The sequence below is a fragment of the Prionailurus bengalensis genome, chromosome B1, assembly GCF_016509475.1.
Source record: "Prionailurus bengalensis isolate Pbe53 chromosome B1, Fcat_Pben_1.1_paternal_pri, whole genome shotgun sequence".
Lineage (NCBI taxonomy): Eukaryota > Metazoa > Chordata > Mammalia > Carnivora > Felidae > Prionailurus > Prionailurus bengalensis.
In genome coordinates, this window is record NC_057344.1 from 49,223,798 (window position 1) to 49,242,496 (window position 18,699).

At 38.1% G+C, this 18,699-nt stretch overlaps 1 protein-coding gene across 1 annotated transcript in view; it reads left to right on the top strand.

Moving 5' to 3' along the window:
* The first annotated feature begins 228 nt into the window (after positions 1-228).
* Positions 229-18,699, top strand: part of ESCO2 (establishment of sister chromatid cohesion N-acetyltransferase 2) — a 29,347-nt gene continuing 10,876 nt past the window's right edge. Inside the window, exons 1-5 of the mRNA XM_043564791.1 lie at positions 229-500; positions 1,509-1,577; positions 3,252-4,065; positions 11,717-11,810; positions 15,457-15,514. Of these exons, the coding sequence (XP_043420726.1) occupies positions 1,525-1,577; positions 3,252-4,065; positions 11,717-11,810; positions 15,457-15,514 (1,019 nt within the window). The 5' untranslated portion in view covers positions 229-500; positions 1,509-1,524. The remainder of the gene's footprint in view (positions 501-1,508; positions 1,578-3,251; positions 4,066-11,716; positions 11,811-15,456; positions 15,515-18,699) is intronic.

The following is an 18,699-nucleotide window of genomic DNA, read 5'->3' on the forward strand; positions in this document are numbered from 1 at the left end:
AAAATGAACTAGAAATCTAACGTTATTACCAATAAAAAAAACGTTAAGGTAAAGACAAACTTTTAAATGTGGAAGATAACTGCCTCGAAAATCTTGGGGAGACGCCTTTGCAAAAACATGCTAAGCCAAGCGACGCCAAAATGTACCTGGAGTTCAGGAGGGTGCCTTTATTCTGCCGAAAACTACATTTCCCAGAATGCATCTAAACAAGACCTCAGGAAAGGAGCGCTGCGCTGCCGCAAGGGATTATGGAAGGCGTGGATTCCCAGCGGGGAAAGAGAGTTTCACCTGCCAAGGGCGGGAGAATGTTTGGAGACCGCCTTTCGCACCGACCCGGCCAGCGCTAGTGAGCGACCAATCACCGAGCCAGCCCTCTGGAAGGTCTGAAAAGCGGCGAATCAGAACGCAGAGGCTTCAGCCTTTACGGGCGCGCGGTAATTTGAATACAGTGGAGGAGACACTGGCTCCGCTGGAGGGAGGTCGCCGGCTCTGAGGTTCAGGTGAGTGCTGCGGCGGGCCGAGGCGTGGGGTGGAAGACCGAAGAGAACGGGAGATTCTGTGGAACGTGGGGGTGCATGTCGAGGACAAAGAGCTTTAGCTCAGGGCTTGGCTGCTGGACACCGAAGCCACCCACAGGTTCTCCGCACTTAGAGGTCACCGGGTTTCCATCTTTCTGACGCACTTTTCTGTCATGCCTTCTCTCATTCAGCCCCAGAAGAGTCTTCTCTTAAGCCGCGGCTGGACCTTGAGTTCCAGAGACCCTGGTTTTCCTTTTAACCTTAACATGCTTATGTAATACTTTTTTAAACGTACCTGATCCGAAGGAAGGGGAGGGGAAAACTTGTGTTGAGCCAACATACCATGCTGTCTCATGCTCGAGAATGAACGTGCATGATTTTATTTTCAGCAGCCTTAGGAGGTCCGAGGATTTTACACACCAGGAAACAAGAGGCTTGCTCAAGGCTCCTCAGCCAGGAAAATGGGAGGGGATTATGCTAAACTCGTTTTCTTGCTGAACTCTGAAGGAAAGGCTAGAAACTGGTCTCTGCCTTCACTAACAGTCAGGCTGTTGGGGAAGACAGTTAAGCCAGCAAGAAAATGCCTTAAATGGCATATTAAAGAAGTGTGGGGTCTGGCGAGGGCAGTCACAGGAAGATATCCCCGCAGAATATTTTAACTTGGTGTGAATTAATCAGGCTAATTAAAGAGGAAACTGTGCCCTGAAATGGGGTTAAAAAAATACTTCCTCCTTGGGAGGATTATTTTCCAGCCTGAAACAGATGTACTAATTCTTTTATTTCTTGTTCCTAATTGTTACTGTGATGCAGTGTTTTCCTTTTTTTTTTTTTTTAACCTCCATGGCTTAAATGTTTATTAAAGTGATTTGCTTTTTAAAATACTCTCATCCATCTAAAAACTTTTTCAGACTCTTAAAGTATAATTTTGATATGGTGATTTTTATACAAATTGGATACATTTGGTTATTATAATTTTCCTATTGATTTTAGGAGTTCAGTTAAGAAGATGTCAGCTTTTACTCCAAGAAAAAAGAAGCAGCGTTCTTTGAGCTGTGACAAGTGAGTCTCATCTTATGGGTAGAAACTCTTAAAAAAGAAAAATCCGACCTCTTGTCTGTCTTATCTTCTCTCTTCTATTTCTTAAAATTTCCACTATTCCACTTGTCTGCTCCTTGTGGCTATAGTATATTCTTTTTTTTTTTTTAATGTTTATTTTTGAAAGAGAGAGAGTGAGACAGAGCATGAGTAGAGGGGGGGCAGAGAGAGAGAGGGAGACAGAATCTGAAGCAGGCTCCAGGCTTTGCGCTGTCAGCACAGAGCCAGATGCAGGGCTCGAACCTACAGATTAAAACCGAGCTGAAGTCGAACGCTTAACCGACTGTGCCACCGAGGCGCCCCCGCTATAGTATATTCTAATTCTAGTCTGGAACTATTGTAAGCTTTCAAAATTAATTATTTGGTGCCTTTGGAGAGAATCAGAAAGAGCTGTTTTCTATGACTTGGAAATGTGTGTCAAATCTTTTATTTCCTTGCTCCTCTCAGCTCTCTTATGTAATAACTAGCATAATGTTTTTCATATAGTATTCATCTTTGAGCATTCTTTGAAAGTCTGCTCACTCAGTGCTTACTACATGTCTTAACAGGATATAAATTACTTCCCACAGAATAGGCTTGAGGTCAGTTTATTACATATAACTAATCATTTTAGGGGACATGTAGCCTGTCAAGTCAGGTGAGCTATAACTCTATGGGCTATAATTTGTATATGGCCACAATTTAGATGTAGGTTTAAAATGTTTTTTAATGTTTATTTATTTTTGAGAGAGAGACAGAGACAGGGTGTGAGTGGGGGAGGGGCAGAGAGAGAGGGAGACAGAGAATCTGAAGCAGGCTCCAGGCTCTGAGCTGTCAGCACAGAGCCTGACACAGGGCTCGAACCCACCAGCCATGAGATCATGACCTGAGCTGAAGTCGGCCACTTAACTGACTGAGCCACCCAGGCGCCCCTAGATATAGGTTTTGAAACATACACATACACATACCCACATGATATCAAATCCTTTTTTTTTTTTTTTTTTGAGATTATTTTTGAGAGAGAGAGTATGTGTGCAGGTATGTGCCTGCAAGCGGGGGAGGTGCAGAGAGAGAGGGGACAGAGGATCTGAAGCAGGCTCTGCACTGACACCAGAGAGCCCCATGCAGGGCTTGAACTTGTGAACTGTGAGATCGTGCCCTGAGTCAAAGTTGGATTCTTAACCAACTGAGCCACCCAGGCACCCCAAATCTTCTTTGTTAACAGTGTTTGTTTTTGCAAACATAATTGGGACCTTATTTTTGAAAGATATTTGAATGCTTTGGTAAAGACAAAATTTGAGAATCCTATTTTTATTTACATATGTGGGTATGTATGTATTTTTTTAATGGGGCAGAGGGAGAGAGAGAATCTTAAGCAGGCTCCATGCTCAGCGAAGAGTCCTATGTGGGGCTTAAGCTCATGATCCTGGGATCATGACCCGAACCGAAATCAAGAGTCAGATGCTCAGCTGACTGGGCCACCCAGGTACCCGGAGAATCCTATTGTTAAACTGATAGACAATGTTTATGCATGGTTATTTGGTAGAGAGGATTGTTTTTAGTATGACCTACCAGTATAGTTGTTTATTACTTAGTAGTAGATTGGCATTAAATTGAAGCAAAATGATACTTATCAATGGACTTTGTTTCTTTTCATAGCCTATTATCAGACATCCCATCAAAGAAATTAATTTTGGACTTTGCTGAAAACGTATTTCCATCACCTGATCAAAAATACATTTCCCAAAGCACTGATAATAATGAAGAAAAGGTACTTTGCTCTCAGCAAGGCCATTTCATTTCAAGTCCACTCAAAACAACTGAAAAATCCAGATTGGCATCTGCAAATCAAGGTTCACCATTTAAATCTGCTGTGTCTACTGTATCCTTTTACAACAAAGATCAGTGGTATCTGAATCCATTAGAAAGAAAGCTGATAAAAGAGAGTAGATCCATTTGTCTAAAAACTAATAATGAAGATAAATCTTTTCCCATTGTGACAGTCTGCTCCAAGAAGATAAACAAAAAGCCACAAAAGTGTTTAACTTCTAAATATCAACCAAAATATAAATGTATCAAGCCTGTATCAAAGAATTCTAAAAAATCCAAGCAAAATCGAGTGGCCTATAAACCAGTTGTGGAGAAAGAGAATAATTATTACTCAGCTCAAAATAATCTGAATGCTCCTCGGGTTCTAAGCCAAAAAGTCAAACCACAAGTTACACTCCAGGGTGGAGCGGCCTTTTTTGTTAGGAAAAAGTCTTGTCTTAGAAAATTGTCTTCAGAAAACAAGCCATTACTGGAACTCACGCAAAAGAATCCATCAGAAGTGATTGACGATTCTGATGTAGAGACTATCCGTAAAAGAAAAGGTTTTGAGAAAAGGCAAGTGCCAAAGTGCTTGTTACTAGAAAAGGAACCGAATGTTGAACTGCTTTGTGCAAGAAGTAAAAATGGAGAGAAATCAATAAAGGTAAAGAAAACCGAATATGTCACTTTAAAAACTAAGTTGGCTATCTGAAAAAACTTCAATATACCAAAGATATATATATATATATATATATATATATATATATATATATATATATATATAACATGGCTGAACAAAATTTTGGTGTCTTTGCAGCCCAGAGGACTGCTTTTATTAGCCGAATAATATAGTTTAATCACCAGAAAGAATTTAGGGCAGGTGCAATGATGGGACTTTTCTCCTTTTTTTGGCTTAAGGAAGCCTACAATTTTTTGCATTAAGGTATACATTTCACTAAATCCCCTTATTACTAAAATCCAGAGAAGCTTAGCAATTTTTATTTGGTGGTGTTTTTAGAATGTAGAAATAACAAAACTTTGGTAGTGGATTTCCAGCATATGGACATAATTGTTTTTTGTTTGTTTCAGCTTGTTATTTAAAGTACTGGATTATTCCACAAAATTTAAATCAAAAAAAAATTTTTTTAATGTTTATTTTTGAGAAAGAGGGAAAGATGGAACATGAATGGGGGGGAGGGGGGCAGAGAGAGAAGGAGACACAGAATCTGAAGCAGGCTCCAGGCTCCAAGCTGTCAGCACAGAGCCCAGTGTGGGACTGGAACCTATGTAGTGTGAGATCATGACCTGAGCCAATGTCAGATGCTTAACAGACTAAGCCACCCAGGTGCCCCTCCATAAAATTTAGAGAAGACAGAAAGTATTAAAAACATTTTTTATGTAAGCCCACTACTTAGAGATGATCACTGCTCATGTATAGTTGGGTTTTGGTTTATTTTATGTAGTATGTTTTCATGGTTGCCATTCTATGCTTTTTCGTTCTTGCCTCATATTTGACACAGCCAGCCTGGACTAGTGTTGTTTCCTAGGAATAGGATACCAAATTTACAATTTTCTAGGGGGAAAAAAAGGTGAAAAATGTTTAACCCAATATATTTTAAATGTTACCATTTCAATATAATCATAACAAGTGATTAGTGACGTATTTTTTTAATTTTATTTTTAATTTTTTAAAATTTACATCCAAATTAGTTAGCATATACTGAAACAATGATTTCAGGAGTAGATTCCTTAATGCCCCTTACCCATTTAGCCCATCCCCCCTCCCACAACCCCTCCAGTAACCCCCAGTTTGTTCTCCGTATTTATGAGTCTCTTCTGTTTTGTCCCCCTCCCTATTTTTATAAGATTTTTGTTTCCCTTCCCTTATGTTCATCTGTTTTGTCTCTTAAAGTCCTCATATGAGTGAAGTCATATGATTTTTGTCTTTCTCTGACTAATTTCACTTAGCATAATACCCTCCAGTTCCATCCACGTAGTTGCAAATGGCAAGATTTCATTCCTTTTGATTGCCGAGTAATACTCCAGTGTGTGTGTGTGTGTGTGTGTGTGTGTGTGTGTGTGTGTGTGTACATATATATAGTATATATATGTATATGGTGTGTGTGTATGCATATATGGTGTGTATATATATATACATATATATACACACACACACCACATCTTCTTTATCCATTCATCCATCGATGCACATTTGGGCTTTTTCCATACTTTGTCTATTGTTGATAGTGCTGCTATAAACATTGGGGTGCATGTGTCCCTTTGAAACAGCACACCTGTCTCCCGTGGATAAATGCCTGGTAGTGCCATCAGCAATGCAAAAGAGATCTTCTTTCTCCACATCCTCTCCAACATCTGTTGTTCCCTGAGTTGTTAACGTTAGCATTGTGACAGGTATAAGGTGGTATCTCAATGTGGTTTTGATTTGTATTTCCCTGATGATGAGTGATGTGGAGCATTTTTTCATGTGTTGGTTGGCCATCTGGATGTCTTCTTTGGAGAAGTGTCTATTCATGTCTTTTGCCCATTTCATCACTGGATTATTTGTTTTTTGGGTGTTGTGTTTGATAAGTTCTTTATAGATTTTGGATACTAACCCTTTATCTGATATGTCGTTTGCAAATATCTTCTCCCATTCTGTTGGTTGCCTTTTAGTTTTGCTGATTGTTTCCTTCACTATGCAGAAGCTTTTTGTTTTGATGAGGTCCCAGTAGTTCATTTTTGCTTTTGTTTCCCTTGCCTCTGGAGATGTGTTGAATAAGAAGTTGCTGCGGGCAAGATCAAAGAGGTTTTTGCCTGCTTTCTCCTTGAGGATTTTGATGGTTTCCTGTCTTACATTTAGGTCTTTTATCCATTTTGAGTTTATTTTTGTGTATGGTGTAAGAAAGTGGTCCAGGTTCATTCTTCTGCATGTCACTTTCCAGTTTTCCCAGCACCACTTGTTGAAGAGACTGTCTTTATTCCTTTGGATATTCTTTCCTGCTCTGTCAAAGATGAGTTGGCCAAATGTTTGTGGGTCCATTTCTGGGTTCTCTATTCTGTTCCATTGATCTGAGTGTCTGTTCTTGTGCCAGTACCATACTGTCTTGATGATTACAGCTTTGTATTATAGCTTGAAGTCTGGGATTGTGATGCCTCCTGCTTTGGTTTTCTTTTTCAAGATCGCTTTGGCTATTCGGGGTCTTTTCTGGTTCCATACAAATTTTAGGATTATTTTTTCTATCTCTGTGAAGAATGCTGGTGTTACTTTGATAGGGATTGCATTGAATATGTAGATTGCTTTGGGTAGTATTGACATTTTAACAATATTTGTTCTTCCTATCCAGGAGCACGGAATCTTTTTCCGTTTCTTTGTGCCTTCTTCAATTTCTTTCATAAGCTTTCTATAGTTTTCAGTGTATAGATTTTTCACCTCTTTGGTTAGATTTATTCCTAGGTATTTTATGGTTTTTTGTGCAACTGTAAATGGGATCAGTTCCTTGATTTCTCTTTCTGTTGCTTCATTGTTGGTGTATAGGAATGCAACTGATTTCTGTGCATTGATTTTATATCCTGCAACTTTGCTGAATTCATGAATCAATTCTAGCAGTTTTTTGGTGGAATCTTTTGGGTTTTCCATATAGAGTATCATGTCATCTGCGAAGAGTGAAAGTTTGACCTCCTCCTGGCCGATTTGGATGCCTTTTATTTCTTTGTGTTGTCTGATTACAGAGGCTAAGACTTCCAATACTATGTTGAAAAACAGTGACGAGAGTGGACATCCCTGTCTTGTTCCTGACCTTAGGGGGAAAGCTCTCAGTTTTTCCCCATTGAGGATGATATTAGCATTGGGTCGTTCATATATGGCTTTTATGATCTCGAGGTATGCTGCTTCTATCCCTACTTTCTTGAGGGTTTTTATCAAGAAAGGATGCTGTATTTTGTCAAATGCTTTCTCTGCGTCTGTTGAGAGGATCATATGATTCTTGTCCTTTCTTTTATTGATGTGATGAATCACGTTAATTGTTTTGTGGATATTGAACCAGCCCTGCATCACAGGTATAAATCCCGTTTGGTCATGGTGAATAATTTTTTTAATGTATTGTTGGATCTGGTTGGCTAATATCTTGTTGAGGATTTTTGCATCCATGTTCATCAGAGAAATTGGTTTATAGTTCTCCTTTTTAGTGTGGTCTCTATCTGGTTTTGGAATCAAGGTAATGCTGGCTTCATAGAAAGAGTTTGGAAGTTTTCCTTCCGTTTCTTTTTTTTGAACAGTTTCAAGAGAATAGGTGTTAACTCTTCCTTAAATGTTTGGTAGAATTCCTCTGGAAAGCCATCTGGCCCTGGACTTTTGTTTTTTGGCAGATTTTTGATTATGAATTCGATTTCCTTACTGATTATGGGTCTGTTCAAATTTTCTATTTCTTCCTGTTTCAGTTTTGGTAGTGTATATATTTCTAGGAATTTGTCCATTTCTTCCAGATTACCCATTTTATTGGCATATAATTGCTCATAATATTCTCTTATTATTGTTTTTATTTCTGTTGTGTTGGTGGTCATCTCTCCTCTTTCATTCTTGATTTTATTTATTTGGGTTCTTTCCTTTTTCTTTTTGATCAAACTGGCTAGTGGTTTATCAGTTTTGTTAATTCTTTCAAAGAACCAGCTTCTGGTCATTGATCTGTTCTACTGTTTTTTTTTGGGGGGGGGTTTCGATAGCATTAATTTCTGCTCTAATCTTTATTATTTCCTGTCTTCTGCTGGTTTGGGGTTTTATTTGCTGTTCTTTTTCCAGCTCCTTAAGGCGTAAAGTTAGGTTGTGTATCTGAGATCTTTCTTCCTTCTTTAGGAAGGCCTGGATTGTTATATACTTTCCTCTTATGACCGCCTTTGCTGCGTCCCAGGGGTTTTGGGTTGTGGTGTTATCATTTTCATTGACTTCCATATACTTTTTAATTTCCTCTTTAACTGCTTGGTTAGCCCATTCATTCTTTAGTAGGATGTTCTTCAGTCTCCAAGTATTTGTTACCTTTCCAAATTTTTCTTGTGGTTGATTTCAAGTCTCATAACGTTGTGGTCTGAAAATATGCACGGTATGATCTTGATCATTTTGTACTTAGGGCTGATTTGTGTCCCAGTATATGGTCTATTCTGGAGAACATTCCATGTGCACTGGAGAAGAATATATATTCTGCTGCTTTAGGATGAAATGTTCTGAATATATCTGTAAGTCCATCTGGTCCAGTGTGTCATTCAAAGCCATTGTTTCCTTGTTGATTTTTTTTTTAGATGATCTGTCCATTGCTGTGAGTGGGGTGTTGAAGTCTCCTACTATGATGGTATTACTATCGATGAGTTTCTTTATGTTTGTGATTAATTGACTTACATAGTTGGATGCTTTCACATTTGGCGCATAAATGTTTACAATTGTTAGGTCTTCTTGGTGGATAGACCCCTTGATTATGATATAATGCCCTTCTGCATCTCTTGATACCGTCTTTATTTCAAAGTCTAGATTGTCTGATATAAGTATGGCTACTCCAGCTTTCTTTTGTTGACCATTAGCATGATAGATGGTTCTCCATCCCCTTATTTTCAATCTGAAATTGTCTTTAGGTCTGAAGTGGGTCTCTTGTAAACAGCATATAGATGGATCTTGTTTTCTTATCCATTCTGTTACCCTATGTCTTTTGATTGGAGCATTGAATCCATTGACGTTTAGAGTGAGTGATTAGTGAGATATTTTAAATTCTGTTTTTGGTACTAAGTCTTTCAAGCCCATGTTTATTTTCACTTGCAGCATATCCCAGTTGGAACTAGCCATGTTGCAAATTCTTCTTAGCTACTTGTGACTGGTGGCTACCCTAACAGACCATGCGGGTCTGACACTTTCTATTAGTGACCCCTTATCAGTAATCTTACCAGAGGAAAGTCCCCCCGCCCAGGTACCTGGGGCAGAAAGCAATTGAGACTTTAAGAAAGGCTGTCTCCCAGTTTGGGGCTTGCATGTCTGTGGTGACTTGTTTATACTCGTCACAACCTATGCAGCTAGAGAAATGATAGGTTTTCACATGCTGTTCAGTACATTCTGAGGCTTATTTATTGAGCAGTTCAAACTCTCTACAGTCCTTTCCCTCTTCACCACCTCCTCTCATTATCGTTCTTATTGCCTCCTCTCAAATTCAACCCCAGTTGCTACCTCTTGTAGTCACCTAAATTTCAAGTCTCAGTAGCAAAAATTATAAATTGGTGGCCAGTAGGCCACATCCAGCACGTGGGTATTTTGCTAGGCTTACATAATGTTTAACAACAACAACAACAACAAAAAATTGAGCCAGCATTCTAAAGAAATGGTGTTTCATGAAAGTTGAAGTCTGATGTATCATGAAAAATGGAATTCTGACCAAGCTAAGCTTTCATTCCTCTATAGCAAACTCTTGGGACAGATTATCAGGCTACCATTTGACAGGTATGAGCTCCACTAAATCAACGTGTGTGTATGTATTTAGATCAGTCCAGTTTTGCTATGAATCAATTTCACTTACCTGCTGTCCTTGTAGGCATTTAAGTTTGCAATCCCTACTAAATATTTCTGCCTGCTTATCAAGTATTGCCAAGTATATTGTTAAATGGAGTATGTTCTTGCTGGCTAAGCCATGATGCTCCGATTTTATTCATTCTTCATATTTTTTTCTACCAAAAAACACCCCTGTGTCTTGATTGGAGTTTTGGTGATATGAGTGTATAAGTTTATCAAAACTGATATATCTGCACTTCACATAAATGCACGTCAATTTTTTTTAAATGTACAATTTGCACTAAAATTCTTAGTTTAGCAAAACAAAGTGGGGGGGGGTGCTGTCTGCATTTCCATCCATTCATCTCCTAGTTAGTTTTCTCTCTATTTGGTGATGAAGATACGGTCTTTATACAGTGACATGATGAATTCTCTGCAACACTCTCTTCTCACTTTCTTTTTTAAACTTCATTTTCACAGGCTAGGTACTGGGTTCTGTCTAGTTTTCAGTAATTTTTGAGAACCTAGGCTTTGATTATCTTACATTTGTGGAACTGAGCTCAGCTCAAGATTTTTTTTTTTAAGTTTATTCATTTTGAGAGAGCACAAATGGGGGAGGGACAGAGAGAGAGGGAGAGAGAAAATCCCAAGCAGGCTCCACACTGTCATTGCAGAGCCCGATGCGGGGCTCAAACTCAGCCAACTGTGAGATCATCACCTGAGCTGAAATCAAGAGTTGGACACTTAACCGACTGAGCCACCTAGGCACCCCACTCTGCTGAAGATTCTTAAGATTTTGTTAAACACCCACTACTAGTATTCATCTCTCCTAGCTAAGGATGATTCCTCTTTTCATTAGAGGGTATATCACCTTTCCCCAACTCATGGAGCCCTGAGAAATGGCAAACTGATGCGTTGTCCCATCTCTGCTGAGATGTAATGGTCTTGAATAGGAGTTCTTTTTTTTTTTTTTTAATGTTTACTTATTTCTGAGAGAGAGAGAGACAGAGACAGAATGTGAGTGGAGAGGGGCAGAGAGAGAGACACAGAATCCGAAGCAGGCTCCAGGCTCTGAGCTGTCAGCACAGAGCCCGCCGTGGGGCTCAAACCCCCAAGCTGTGAGATCATGACCTGAGCCGAAGTTGGACACCCAACCAACTGAGCCACCCAGGCGCCCCAGGAATTCTTTTTTAATCAAAAGTTTGGTTTTTTTTTTCCTTTCCTCCCAAGCTGTATATTCTCTTAAGTCTCACCAAATTAGTAGTGTTAGTGAAATATTTCAGAATGCTTTCCTCTTTTCCCCTTTGTCTTTCCCACTGCCCTGCTATTGCCCAGCAAGTGGGATTTAGAAGCCTCTCCAGCTAGTCCAGAATGTTCTTTTTCTTTCCTTGGCTGCCTGTTTTTAAAGCTTATGACAGAAGGTTGTCCCTTCCAATTTGGTGGCTGCTGGGGAAATTTTTGCCATTTTTACTAATTGTTTGGGTTTTTTTGGTTCTTTTTTTTTTTTTTTTTTACTTATCATAGGAGGAATGTTATGTAGTCTTCATCCTATTATCTCTATCAGGAAATAGATGTTTTGACAGAATTAAATATGCACACTCTATTATGTACATTTCATAAATATAGGGGAAATTATCCTTAAAATAGTCTGAAAGTTGAGGATTTAAAGTCAGTTAAAAAGTGTAATTTGTAATAAACTAGATATTTTGTTTTAGAAATAGATCTGTGGGGATCTGTTCATGAAATAGAAAATCGTTAAGAATTAGAGTTTTTTTTAATTTTCCCTATTCATTTTCAGGATTCATCAGGTGGAGTAGTTTCTTCAAGAGAATGTAAACCTAATGAAAATAAATGTTTTCCTTCAGAAGATTCTCTCAGTGAAAACAAGGCGGGTAAGTAAGATAAAACTTCTCAAAATGAGTTAATTTACTTACAATAATAATTCATTACATGTGTCGATATGGAATTCTGTACAATAATGTTTTTTTTTTTTTATTCAGTATGTGTGCTTCTATTTGTATCTTTATGTTTATCTCAGTGACACTGTTTTCTGTAGTAAGCAATGTAGTGCAGTTTGAAAACAAGGAAGGTAAGGAGACCTTAGGCTGGAATTTATGACAAAATACTGATGAATAATTGGTCTATGGGATGTAGCCAGGGTACTTAAGCTGCCTAGAACTTGGTCTTTTCATTACACCTACTCTACCTGTCTTTTACCCAAAATAATAGAAAGGAGTAAAAACAATTTATGTTATATATTCATCATCAAAACTCTACTGTAAGTAAGCATAATTTATGAAGCCATCAAAAGGACACTTGGGCATCAGGAACCTTGGGATTTTGTCTAGGTCTGCCACTAATTAACTATGTGGTCTAGGGATGAGATCTCTAGTCTTCATTTTTAAATTTCTCTTAGTTCTGAAATCCCATTACTAACTTGTAATGTCATTGTTCAATTAAACAGTATTTACTAAACTATGAACATACACAGAAGTTAACATTCTACTTACCAACCAGATTCTGGATAACTTTACTTTGTTGGTTATAGCTGTAAGTTTGAAAATAAAATTCTTGGAGTGTATATATATTGATTACAGTGACAAAACTGCAGTTCACAGGAAGAAAACAGATAAAACAAAGAGCATAGTCTGGAGCAATAGCCCTTAAGAGGACCTAATGATATATAGAGAAGGATTGTTCATAATGATAATTCTGAGATACGCTGTTAATAACTATTATTTATTAGGTGCTGAATATGTACCAGGCAGTGCTAAGTGTTAGTATGTGTTATGTTTCCTATGGGTTGTGCTATTACTGACCTAATAGAACGTGTAACAGAACAATAGTGGCTTTCTCTTTACAGTAGTTAATAAAGTTTGCTTTTAAAATAAATTTATTTTAGGGGTGCCTGGGTGGCTCAGATGGTTAAGCAACCAGCTCTTGACTTTGGTTCAGGTCATGATCAGAGTTCATGGGTCAGCACATCGGGCTCTGTGCTGAGAGTGCAGAGCCTACTTGGGATTTCTCTTTCTCTCTTTCTCTCTCAAAAAATAAAAAAAAGTGAAAAAAAAATGAAAATAGATTTATGTCAGTATACTAAAGTCCATTTAAAGAAAAACATTTCATGAACAAAAAATAATACAGGTGGCACAAGGATATGGCAAAATTCATAAAGGTAGTGTACAAATGGTAAAGGATTGTAACAATAATTACAGTTTATCATTTCTCACAACCTTAGGAAATGGGTTTGTATGCCCATTTTGTAGAAGAGGAAACAGACTTAGGTTAAGTAACTAACCCACAGCAGATCAGACCTGTCTTGGCTTTGTTTCTAGAGAATGAGCTCTATTTTTCAATGCAAAGTTAAAAGTTTGCTTTTTACTCAGTAGCCCGCTTGTCCCATATTTTTCTCTAAACAACTACTATTTTAACTTTGGTCTTTTTTTTTTAATAGGATTTTTATTTTGTAATAATTTTAGATTTATAGAAAAGTTATAAAGACAGTACAGAGAGTTCCTGTATATTACTCCCCTCATTTCCCCCATTGTTACTATCTAATATCAACATTGTACTTTTGTGAAAACTAAGAGACTGATACCAGTACATTACTATTAACTAAGCTCTAGACTTTATTTGGAGCTCAGCAGTTTTCCATTAATGCCCTCTTTCTGTTCTACAATCCAGTCCAGGGACCATATCGCCTTTAGTTATGTCTCCATAGTGTCCTTTGGTCTGTGACATTTTCTCAGTCTTTTCCTTGTTCCATGTTTTTCATGATTTTGACATTCTTGAGTACTGGCCAGTTATCCTGTATCATGGCCCTGAATCTTGGTTTGTCTGATCTTTTCTCATCAATAGAATGGAGTTAATGGGTTTGGGGAAAGAATGCCCCTGACGTGAAGTACCCTTCTCACCACACTGGATTGGGGGTACTGATGTCCATATGACATTACAGATGTCCATGTGACATCACTTGGTCAAGGTCAAGTTTGTCAGATTTCTCTACTGTAAAGTCACTCTTATTCCTTTTCCATACTCTGTTCTTTGGAAGTAAGTCACCAAGTCTAGCCCATCCTTTCATGAAGAGGATTAGGCTCCATCTTCTGGGGAGTGGAGATAGTCACATATATTATTTGGAATTCTTATGTAAAGAAGTGTTGTCTCTTTTCTCCTAATTGTTTCCTCCATCTTGAAGTAAATGGAGTCATGGACACTTAACAGTATGGACTCATGAATATTTTATATTTTGGGTTGTAATCCAATACTACATTATTTATTCTGTTGTTCACATTGTTCTAGTTTTTACCAATGGGACATCTTTTCAAGTCATTCTCTTTGGCATGCTTTGTCCTTTTGTTTCTTTTGAGCACTTCTTTATTTTCTGGCACTACAGGGTATTCCAGCCTCATGTTGTATTTTCTCTGCCCCAGTCCTAGAATCAGCCATTTCTCCCAGGAAACTTGTGTGTTCTGTTAGACTTCTATTTATAAACCAAGATCTGGAGTTAGTGTGCTCACTGCTCTGGAATGTTACTGCTTCTAGGCCTTCTCAGCAAACAGAGCTAGGAAATATACGTATGCATACCGTGTATGCACACATCTATAATTGTTTCTGTATCTCTCCATCTGTACATACACTAAATAAACGTAAGTTCAAATTTGCTGTCCCGGTCTCTAATTCAATACAACAGGGTTTATCCCATCCTTTCTTGTTTATCCATGGCTTCCCTTAGACAGGGAAAAACTTTTCCACTATTCATTACCCACCCACTTAATTGTTCAGTCCCAGTACACCTGCACAATAGTTTCAGAATTGTTAATTCATACTCCTGTGAGAAATATTTACCAGTTAGAGTCTATTATTTATAGTCCTTTTGTCTTTAGCCTTATAATTTCTAGTTAAAACACAGTTTGATAAAGATATTTAGGTCAGCTGCCCATTCTTCCCCTACCTCCTTCATCGCGGTCATGCCACCCTATTCTAATACAGTTAGATTCATTCGTCACAGTGTGCATTCCATCCTGGGATCCCTCAACATCATGGCTGATGTTTAAATTTATAAAGTTCAACTTAATATTTTCTTTCATGTACTGTGCTTTTGGTGTTACATGTAAAAACATATCCAAACCCAAGTTGTGGAGTTTTCGCTCACATTTTCTTCTAGAAGTTATATAGTTTTACATTTTACAAATAGATCTGTGACCCATGGTGAGTTAATTTCTATAGAAGAGTGTTGTTGGGGTTTTTTTTTTTTTTTTTTGCATATGACTGTCCAATTGTTCCAGCACATCTGTCGACTCTCTTTTCTCCATTTAATTACTTTTTTTCTGTCAAAAATCAGTTGACTGTATGTGCGTGGGTGTGGTTGGGGCTCTCTATTTTGTTCCATTGATCTAGACCATACTGTCTTGATTATTTGTTAAGTCTTGAAATCAAGTGATTTCAGTATTTAGGTGTTATTAACATTTAAAGTTTATGATTTAAAGCTTTGAGTTTATTTTATAATACAAAATTACTGTCATTTTTTTCCCCATCCAGTTTCTCCTGATTCTGTTGTCTACCCGATCTTCAGTGTGTCTTCAGTCAATACAAAAAGGTAAGGATTGCTCTTATTTTAATGTTTAAGGTTTATTTAATTGAGTCCTTCTGGGTATCTTTCTTTCTTGCACTATGTAATTTGGAGAGTATTTTTTTTTTCCTCCCCAATAAGGGGATATTGAGAATAAGATGAAATCAGGCCCTCTCCTAGAAACTTCATAAGAACCTAAGAGTTAAGAGAAGGGAAATATCTTTATGGGTTTGAGTGATAATAATTGCTAACATTTTTATACAGTACCTGACCCATAATAAATAGTTTATATCCATTATTTCACTTGATTCTTAGAACAGCCCAGAAGATCGATACTATTAATAATTCCATTTTCAGCTGAGGAAGCTGATAGTAATTCACATCTCTTAGAAGCAACAGCTCTTAGCAGCCACAACTAGAATCCGTATCTGAATTAAAGCCCATTCAGCTGTATTGCCTTTCCTGGGTGATAATATATTAATGATAGTTCATGTTTAATGAGCATTTACAACCTCATGATGTAGGTACCAGTGTTACCCCATTTTATAGACTAGGAAACTGGCCAGAGGAGTGAGTAACTTACAGCAGCTTTAGTGCTGTTAGAAATCTTGGCTGAAAAGGGATACAGGAGTACTGATGCATAGGGGCACTTGTACCCCAATGTTTATAGCAACACTCTCAACAATAGCTAAATTATGGAAAGAGCCTAAATGTCCATCAATTGACAAATGGATAAAGAAATTGTGGTTTATATACACAATGGAATACTACGTGGCAATGAGAAAGAATGAAATATGGCCTTTTGTAGCAACATGGATGGAACTGGAGAGTCTTATGCTAAGTGAAATAAGTCATACAGAGAAGGACAGATTCCATGTTTTCACTCCTATGTGGATCCTGAGAAACTTAACAGAAGACCATGGGGGAGGGGAAGAAAAAAAATGGTTAGAGAGGGAGGGAGGCAAAACATAAGAGACTCCTAAAAACTGAGAACAAACTGAGGGTTGATGGGGGTGGGAGGGAGGGGTGGGTGGGTGATGGATATTGAGGAGGGCACCTGTTGGGATGAGCACTGGGTGTTGTATGGAAACCAATTTGACAATAAATTTCATAAAAAAAAAAATCCTGGCTGAAGCTGCCACTATGCTAGTCAAAGCTAAGACTGGGAAGGGGAGAAGCATGAATGTGAGAATGATAGGCTAGAAAGCTCTGGCAAAGAAGTATCTTATGGTCTTAACATCTTCCTAAGTAGTTTTGGTACTTCTGTCCCCCCTTGATGATAAATAACTGTGAGTATTGAGCAAGGAACTTTCTAGCTGAGTTCTACTTTTAGGGTACCTCCATCACCGCAGAAATTGGGTTGGGTAGCAACTTTCCCTCTTTAAAGGCCATGTTCCTAGTTTTTTGCACCTTTCTGTTTTTTCATCTATGTCTTCTTTCATGACTATTTATTGAGGATTGAAATCTACCACAATTAGCTGATATAAGTGTATAAACTAATTAATCTAGCCTAAGGAGATATGAGAATACTATTGGTTGGATTGTTTGAAATTTCTCTTTATGTAGGACCCAAAAGGTCAGATCTCGTCAATCACTTGTGGTTTAATCTATGACTTTTACTTTAGGCAAATTACAGATTCTCCAGGTTCATTGTCTCACATTCATTTTTTGTTTATTCACTCATTTAGCAAACATTTATAGAGTGCTATATGATATTGAACTATTATACTGAGTTTTGGAGATGTGAAAATAAATAACACATGGTCCTATCATGGAAGTTATGATTAGAGGAGAACAGGCATTATAATAAAATGTTAAAATTGCTAAGATAGAAATAAAGAGATTGTGGTCATACATGCAGGGATGGGAATTGCGGAGTTACTCAGCAAAGGTTGTATAAACGGCACGAGTCAAGCAGCCTAGAGAGTGTGTTTTGTGTTACGGGCACGTACCATTAGTGGTTTGTCAAAGCAGTTCAAGAGCGTCACGTCTAGCATTTTTTTTTTAATGGAATAATGCATCTCTCACAGTTATTTATTAACAGTAAGTTATTTAGTAAAACTTTCTGGTTTTAGTTTTATATGTGTATCTATATTGGTCATAATGTAAAATAAATTTCTTACTGTCAAATGACAGGATAGTTTGGCTTAGCTTAAAAAACACTGGACACTTATTTTTCTAGTTTTTTTTTTTTTTTTTTTTCTTGTGAGTTTTCTCTGAATCTCTTGCTTTGGTCACCTGGTTTTTTTCCTTGCCTTTTTTTTTTTTTTTTAATTATTTTTTTTTTCAACGTTTATTTATTTTTGGGACAGAGAGAGACAGAGCATGAACGGGCGAGGGGCAGAGAGAGAGGGAGACACAGAATCGGAAACAGGCTCCAGGCTCTGAGCCATCAGCTCAGAGCCCGACGTGGGGCTCGAACTCACGGACCGCGAGATCGTGACCTGGCTGAAGTCGGACGCTTAACCGACTGCGCCACCCAGGCGCCCCTTATTTTTATTTTTTACCTCTACTCTCCACAGATTTTTATTCCTTTGGTCCTTGGAAAACAAAGGTCCTTTTATTATAAGACTTGGGTTACAAACTCAGGGCCTATAGAGATTAGGTGGAGATTGGAGCCAAATGGGGAATGCATACCTCAAATAAAAGAGCATGCATGTGTTAGTTACATTCTTTGAAGACATAATGGTCTGGTGATCTTACAGTGTCTCTCCCAATATTGGAAATACATATTTTTAAGTGAGATCTCTAAATTTTAAAATATTGGTAGCTAATCCACAGTTGTTTTTTTTTAAATTTTTTTTTAATGTTTATTTATTTTTGAGACAGAGAGAGACAGAGCATGAACAGGGGAGGGGCAGAGAGAGAGGGAGACACAATCTGGAACAGGCTCCAGGCTCTGAGCTGTCAGCACAGAGCCCGATGCGGGGCTCGAACTCACGGACCGTGAGATCATGACCTGAACCGAAGTCGGATGCTTAACCGACCAAGCCACCCAGGCGCCCCTAATCCACAGTTTTAAACACTGTAAGCCAATCAAAACATATCTATATTTGGCCCAAGAGCCTCCGATTTACCACCTCTTTAGGCCAGTCCCCACATTCTTTCCTAATTGGAACAAGTTGCCTCAACAACATCTATCCAGCCAAAATATTTTTTTCCTAAGTTTGAAAATAGTGGGGTGATGCTTTAGGTGTGAGGACAAGTGAATA